Genomic DNA, 8139 nt, shown 5'->3' on the forward strand with positions numbered 1-8139 from the left:
CATCCTGTAGATGCTGTATCAATGTTTATTAACAAAATACCTCATCACGTTTCAGATGATCGAACTTATATCTGTAGTAAGCAAGATCTCTCTTTCCTCTATTATAACTCCGACTCACTAACCACCTGAAAGACACACTTATAAATTAAGTATCATGGTGAAACAAGTTTAAAAAGTAATTCATAAATTACACATACAGAAATTCAAAACATACCGTGCAACGTAAGGAAGATCCAGTCGTGTGTGCTGAGGATTATTAGGCTGTAAAAATGGAAACCTATCCAATGCCCACATCATAAGTAGTGGGGTTAATCCTCCAATACCAGAACGGTCAATATTGGTCGACATGCATAACTCCCGGTATAGAAATGCCAATGCTACCGCTCCCCAACTATACTCTCTTGTGATAGTAAAATCCTCAAGCAATGGTGTGACGCCTAAAAATAACAGGATTTTTTTTTTTTTGAAACAGGAGAAGCGGAAGGATAACACATTCTTTGAATTCACCTCTAGTATATCACATTTCTGTTTAGAGATTTGTGGTCTCAACGTACAATATCAAAACTAAGTAAAACAACAATCACAACAATAATGCTCCATCATAACTGAATAACCTCATGCAATAGATAGGGAAATATTTAGTGATAATCTCAGAGTACTACACCTTGATAAGATAAAATGACATAATTAAAATGCACAAAATCAACATAGTTCAGAGATACATGGAATGAAACAGACTGACTCCCTAAGAGCAGTTCCCTAAAAATAACAACAGACAAACTATCCCAATCAGTCGAGAGGAGAATAATCCTCAATGGGATCGGACTCCTCAGAAGATGTCAGGGAAGCAGAGCTAGAAGAAGCAGCGTCCTCTGCGTCCTCTACAATCCATCCAGCAGTGCGAGGTGGTGAATGAACTGTGGTAAAGGGCGAATAAGTGTTTGGGTAGGTAGGGAGCATGTGGGGCAGTACATCATCATTCCTCACTAAGGGTTCTGCCATATATGTATCTCTCTCAGTGGTCACAGGGGGTGGAGTAGGTTCCTCAGTAGGGAATGGTACAGGCGTAGGTACTGGTCTAGAACTGGGAGTACGGGGATCAACAGACATGGGAGAAGGAGTAGCTGCAAGTGCAGGATAAGGTAGGTGGGAGTCTCCAGGTGGGGTGGAGAAAACAAGCTCGATGGGGGTGTCAACCATAAAGTGGGTGGTCCACGAGTGTCCGACATCTTGTCCATGAATCACCCGTGCCATTCCATGGAAGATGCTTTGCTGTGCTGCCGCGTCGAACACTCAAACGTCCTCCTCAGATGGCAGGATCCATACCTTTACTCGGAAGTTGGTCATCTGTACAAGACATATACAAAAGTACAACAACACACACAAACAGGGGTGAGTTCTCCAAACACAAGCAAACATTCAATAGCCGTACCCCAAGGAAGGTGGCTTTTCACACCATCACTCAAGTCACATCATTATCCAATCTCAGAACAAACATCAATACAATATAGGTCGGTTCATACTTCTCACAGATAATTCCTAGGTTCATCAAACTAATAATGCTCATGATGCATGAATGCAAGTTTCGTCTCTCACTATCCATCCCTCAAATTTTCGTGTTAATGCACATGGTATGCATGGGGATCCCTTACTCTACTGCCAGCGACTTGCCCAGCATTTAGTGTAGAGTTCACAATTTCATATCCAAGTCGTATGGCGATCGGAGGACTCCATTCCCTGCATCACAATCGCACAGAAAAGAATTTACATCATTATTCAAAAACACCCAAACTGGTGCTGGCCCCAAACTGGGTCTCTTCGGGAATGGACCTCAACGACCCTAGGATGTGGAGTTCTTGTCGAGCTTGGCTAAGGCTTGCAAGTAGGGTCACGACCCGGCCACAGAGAGCTCTGCTGCACCATCTAGGTCGACTGTTCCCCCTTTCGCCACCCCCGTAGGTCTACTCGGGACCGAACCTCCAATACCTACAGCTGTGCCTCTGTTATGCCATCAAGTCATTCCAAAGAAATGTTATGATGCATGGAGTATGATTCTCCTTTCTCTCCTCAACGTTTTCTCAATCTTGGGTCATATGGAATTCAAGCACAGAAACAAAGCCCTCACAAGGCCTGCTCAATCACTATTCACTTTCTCATCTAGCATAAATTTGTTAAACAATAAGGTTTAGGAATCACACACAAACTTCCAATCCCACCAATGCACATCCACTATTTCCCAACACATAATTCTCAATGATTTTGACACAACCCTCTCAGATTTTCCCACCCAAATCCTATTACATTAACTTACTATATTAACACTACTCAATTTATCATTTCCATTGTTATTAACCATACTACCTCCTACTTTAAATATGACTTATCTCCACTTTTCTCTATCTCTCTGGTTTTTCCATTTAGTTATTTTCTAATTACGTGTATTGATTCCCGACTACCTATTTAATTCAAGGTTACTTAATTTCGTTCTAATTCTTTTTAGGTTCATTAATATTAGTCCTCACGCGATAGGTTCTATTAAGCTAATAGTGAGATCTTTCTAAGGATGACTTTTATTGATTAACTACTATATTCAGTCCCTTAATTACCATCTTCATACCTTTAATTACTATCCTTTTTGTTTAGGTAAACTTTCCATCAAAAAGGGCTGCGCTTGATTCTCTCCTTTTATTCCTTGTATAATGTAATGAACATGATGCATGATTCATCTTAGTGCTCACGGATTCAAGTGCAAACAGCAAACACACCCTATCATTATGCAGTCCTTATCACCCATATTTCATCAAAATTATCACAATTTTAAGTACAACTTTTAGGATTTCTCATCATCAAAACCGAGAGTGAATAGTTCTCACTTTCTTATCCACCACAAATTTCCAAAACACCACATGCATAAAGCTTTTCAAACCAAGTGAACACATCCATCACAATCAATTCAATCATCCATCATCCAAACTAACAAGCAACCATTCTCATGCAAATTACACAAAGTCCAACACGGTTTTCAATTTCTAAGTGTAGTTCAATATTCTAGGCTTTTTCCATGCAAGATCAAATCTGTCCAGCTTTTCCACTAGATTTTTATCAAATTAAAAATTATGTAACATAAAGGAAACTAACATGCAATGACATAGTTTCATCGTCCAAGTGGAGGGGCATTATTTCCAAGTGACATTCAAATTTCTAAGGGAAAACCAAGACACTTAGGGGCTGAAATCAACATGCAATGGCTTCCATTTCACATGCAATCCAAGGTTCATTGCTTACAAGGATCAATCAACATTTTAAGCAAAGAATCCAGCCAAACAAAGTGAAACCGAGGCATGCACAAAGAGATCCAAAGCATTTCATGGTTAAAAATTAACATGCAAGTGAAAGAATATGTTGATCAAGTTCACAGTTCATGGTTTCAAGAAGGAAATGTCATTAATTCAAAGGTTCCACCAAGGGAACATAAAAATCGAGACATGCACAAGGGAAGATCCACATCCACACATCAAAGTTTCAAGCTTTTTAGGAATTAAAGTTGATTAAAAGTGAAATCAAACTCTTTAGGAGGTAACCGAGACATGCAAACAAGGAAATCCATACTCTTTTTGGATAAAACTTAACATGCAAGTTCAGATTTGAAGTTCTTCCAACATGCAGTCCAACACACACTATTTTTTTTTCAAGGAAAAATGTGTAAAAACAGCCAAGAGATGGACATGCAAACACATCAATTGTGAGAACTCCCCTTTGCCTTGATTGTGACGAAAATTTAGGAGCAAAAGGAGTTGATCTTGGCTGGTTCTTCAAAGGAGAGTTGCTGGACCGAGAGGATGAGTCTCAAACTTCAATCTTTCCCCTCTTGGTTAGGTTGTCTCCCTCGGTTCTTTGAAGAGAAAAAGGGGAAAAGCTTCAAATGGTTAGGATCAAGTGAAAAAGGAAGCTTTTTAGGAGTTTTTGGTGTTATGCTTCCATGGATCTTCAAATCAAAGAAGGAAAAAGGATGAGAAAGCTTACCTCTTTGAAGGAATGGTCACAGTTTTGAAGAATCAAGCAAGAGAATGCAAAAGTGAAAGCTTGGAGCTCCTTGGCTTGTCTTGGAAGGTTGAGAGGATGAGAATTTTTTGAGAGATTTAGGGAGGGAGGGTCTCGGTTTCTTTGAAGAAATGGAGAGAATAGGAACTTGAAAAGATTTTTGAGAGGAAGGGTGGAGGGCTCACGGTTTTTGAGTGAAAAAAGAGAGAAAATGAGGTGGTTTGGTCTATTTATATGGAGTGTTTAATTTCCCTTTGCCAATTAGAACTTAATGCTCACGGTTTGGGCTTTGTGGGGCAATATTCAAATGCAAAACTGCACCAAATTAATTTGAAGCAATTTGGAAGTGGAATTTGGTGAAAAACTTGAATAATAAGGGTGTCACGATTTTTTGTGCATGAATAGTGAATTCTTTTGCAAACTTGTAAGTTAAGCAATCACATTTTGGCAAGCAAAATGTATGGAGGAGTGTGGAGGCTACATGCACACGGTTTGGAGTAAAACATTCCAAGAATTTCGCAAAATTCCAAAGGCTAGATTCTAGGCAGCAATTGCATGCAATGTGATTGGCCGACGAGGAATTTGATGTGATGAGATTGACTTTCGAAGGGACATTTGACATGGTGCAGATTTCAAGAAAAGGATTTAATTGGAGTAATCATGATGCCGGCCTTTTAGAAGGCATGATTAGAAAGTTCTGGAATAATTTTGTGTACTAATTGGGAGGCAATAATCTTTTGCATGAATTTCTAGTGGTCGATACTAGATTTGGAAATCTTTACAATAATGATTTCTAGATTTCGTGAGATTCCGTGTAGAATTTTGACGGCTAAGGAATGATTACAAAATCTTAGCAATGATTACAAAATCTCACGTTTTTCAAGGCGAATACCTTTGATTTGACAATTTAAATAAGATAAAATTTTAACTTTCGGGGTAAAATTATCAGGGGCATTGTGAACAGTACAGTTGAACATACTCAAGAAATTCTTGGACGATATTGAAACTATCTATTTGCATGCAGTTACCTTAAAATACCGAACTTAGAAATAATTCAATATTCTTATCAAAATAAAATAAAATAATTTTATTTAACCTCCATCTAATTATTTCGATACTAAAGAAGCAGAGTAAGCAAGCAAGTACAATTCAACGGTCGCTAGCTGAATCAGGAGAATCGGGGCGTTACAAATGGAAGGTACCTAACTGGAACCCTACTAGAGGAATGATCAGCCAACATGAAACCACCTATTAACCTCAGAATATAAGCTCTCGCAAAGCGAGTAAGCTGAAGTTCATTATGATTATGCATTGCAACATGAGTAAAGTGTTGGTCCAACCAACTCAACTTCAAACTACTCCCTGCAAAAGCATCATCAAGTGGCCTAATACCAAGCAAATCCTCCACAATTTGTGCTTTATTACCTCCAACAGCTGCAATGATTGCCTTTCCATCTATATGAAGCCCTATTTGAATAACAATGTCCTGAAGAGTTATAGTACATTCTCCAGGAGGCATGTGAAACGTATGAGTCTCTGGCCTCCATCTTTCTACCAATGCTGTAATTAGATGTCGGTCAATAGGAAAGCATGCCAACTGAGCTACCCCAGCAAATCCAGCTAAGGTCAGATGAGGAAGAATCTCCATTGGAACCCCTTCCATGCCAGCCGGTATGAAATGACTCCTTCTCACCTTCAGAATTAGGTGCTCACGTCCATCCCAAATATGCTCCGATACGTGAACAGACTGAAACCTCAATAATGAACCATCCTCCGGCCCAGGATTTAAAACCCTACTCCGTGATGAAGATGATGCCATCTGAAATGAAATTTGTCAACTTAAACTTCAATTATGTATGTTAAAATTAATAATATCAAAAACTCTATTCAATTAGTACATGGGTTTTGTTACAATTTCAAAATTTAAAAATAACTCTAAAATTTATTTCATTTAATTATTATATTGTTAAATTTTATTAACATTTTAAAAACTTTTACATTTTATTTTACAATTATAATATGTAGCAATAAATATAATTACATGCACTCTTTTAAATATCAAAATTTACAATTACAACAAATAAAAAAATATATTATTTTAAATATTATATATAATTTTTAATATACTTTTTTCTTTCTGTAATTCAACCACAAAATTATTATTTTCTTAATTTCATTAAAGTGTTCCCTCACAATACTTAAAGTTTACTCCTATTTAAAGTTTAATTTCATTTTTATATTAATTTTTCCAAATTTTAAACGATTCAATAATTATGCTGGACAAGAAATAAAAGAAAAACATTGTTTCTAAAATTTTGTACAAGTTTTTATGTTAAGGGTTGGCAAAAAAAAATTTAAAGATGTTTTATTTTTTGGATTATAAAGAATATTAATTTTGACAATAGTTCTCACAAGTTATCAAGTAATATATAATATTTTTTTCTCTTAATTTATCAATTAATTAAAATAGAAATTCTTTAATATAATAATTAATACATATTATTGATTACATTTTTAAACAACTAATTATAAATAATAACACATATATTATGTAATTTGTAATAATAAAACTTCTGTTATGTTAATTTTCATAAAATTATTATTATCTTCATTTATTATAATTATTCAATAATTACATTGTATTTACTATATCTAATATTTTTAATTTCACTAATTTTTTTATATATCAATCTACTATCAAATAATTAAAATATATTATTTCTTCTACATTAATTATTTAATATTTTTAGTGCATTCTATATATATTTTTTCATGTTCATGTTTTTTATTTTTTTCAAAACTATATATTAATATATAGTATTCTTTCCTCTTAATTTATCAAGTTATTATCTGCATAATTTTTTTAATTTAATAATTAATACATATTATGTATTTATCAAGTTATTATCTGCAGAATTTTTTTAATTTAATAATTAATACATATTATGGATGGCTATAATTTTTATTTATTACATTTTTTAACAAATGATTATAAATAATAACACATACATTATATAATTTTTAATTTCATTCCTATCTAAAATATTCTTTGTTTAAGAATAAAATGCATTTTAAAACCAATTTTATACCTTATTTATAAAATCCTTTCAAGTAAATCAAATAAATTATAAAATTTGTAAAAGATAATAATGTATTATTTTTTACCAAATTAAATACTACATTCTTACTAATAATAAAACTTCTTTTATGTTCATTTTCATCAAATTATTATTCTTTATTTATTATAATTATTCAATCATTATCTTACTTCTTAATAATTATATTAAATTTACTATATCTAATAATTTTTATTTCACTAATTTCTTTATATATCAATCTACTATCAAATAATTTACAATTATTATTTCTTCTACATTATTTATTTAATATTTTCAGTGCATTCTGTATATACTTTTTCATGTTCATGTTTTTTATTTTTTTCTAAACAATATATTTATATATATTATTCTTTTCTCTTAATTTATCAAGTTATTAAAATATTATTTTATTTCAAATTTTATAATTAATATATTTTATGGATTACTATAATTTTTTTTTTACATTTCTAAACTACTAATTATAATAAATAATAACATATATATTATATATTTTCTAATATAATTTATCTAATATATTATTTGTGACAGAATAAAAAAATTAATTAATAAATTCTTTAAATATTAAAATAAAAAACTTGTGCACCTCCGTAGCTTTTTAAACAAGTTTGAAGGAACCTTCTTCTTCACCAGCACACTTCACTCATGAGCATCCACCTACAATTTCACCTGCATCACAGATTCAATATTACATACATTTGCAATTTTATTGTTAAAAAGAAAAATCTATTCAAAATATTAATCTCAATACCTTTTTAATAATCTTTTACTATAAAACCTTAATACCAGAATCTAACAAAATGGTTCAGAAACGCTGTGTTGTTTTTTTTCCAGCAACCACATTTTGCAAGCGAAACGGAGAAGATGGAGGAGAAGGGAGAAGTCTGCGCCCAAACGGTCAAAATTCTCTGCCATGTGAATCAATTAAATTAGTGTCGTCCCTGACCAAGACGACACTACTGAATCGTCTCTGACACGACCG

The 8139-nt window shown here is 33.4% G+C and overlaps 1 protein-coding gene across 1 annotated transcript; it reads right to left on the reverse strand.

Annotated features, from left to right (window-relative positions):
* Positions 1 to 5209: 5209 nt before the first annotated feature.
* LOC113874119 (protein MAIN-LIKE 2-like) lies at positions 5210 to 5860 on the reverse strand. The gene has a single exon (XM_027512340.1). It carries the CDS (start codon positions 5858 to 5860, stop codon positions 5210 to 5212), a length of 651 nt encoding a protein of 216 aa, XP_027368141.1.
* Positions 5861 to 8139: the final 2279 nt, after the last annotated feature.

The sequence above is a fragment of the Abrus precatorius genome, unplaced genomic scaffold, assembly GCF_003935025.1.
Source record: "Abrus precatorius isolate BTA unplaced genomic scaffold, Abrus_2018 Scaffold8, whole genome shotgun sequence".
Taxonomy (NCBI): Eukaryota; Viridiplantae; Streptophyta; class Magnoliopsida; order Fabales; family Fabaceae; genus Abrus; species Abrus precatorius.

What these genes read in the sequence shown, in the direction of transcription:
- LOC113874119 (XM_027512340.1), bottom strand. Translation starts at nt 5,860, where the DNA reads ATGGCATCATCTTCATCACGGAGTAGGGTTTTAAATCCTGGGCCGGAG.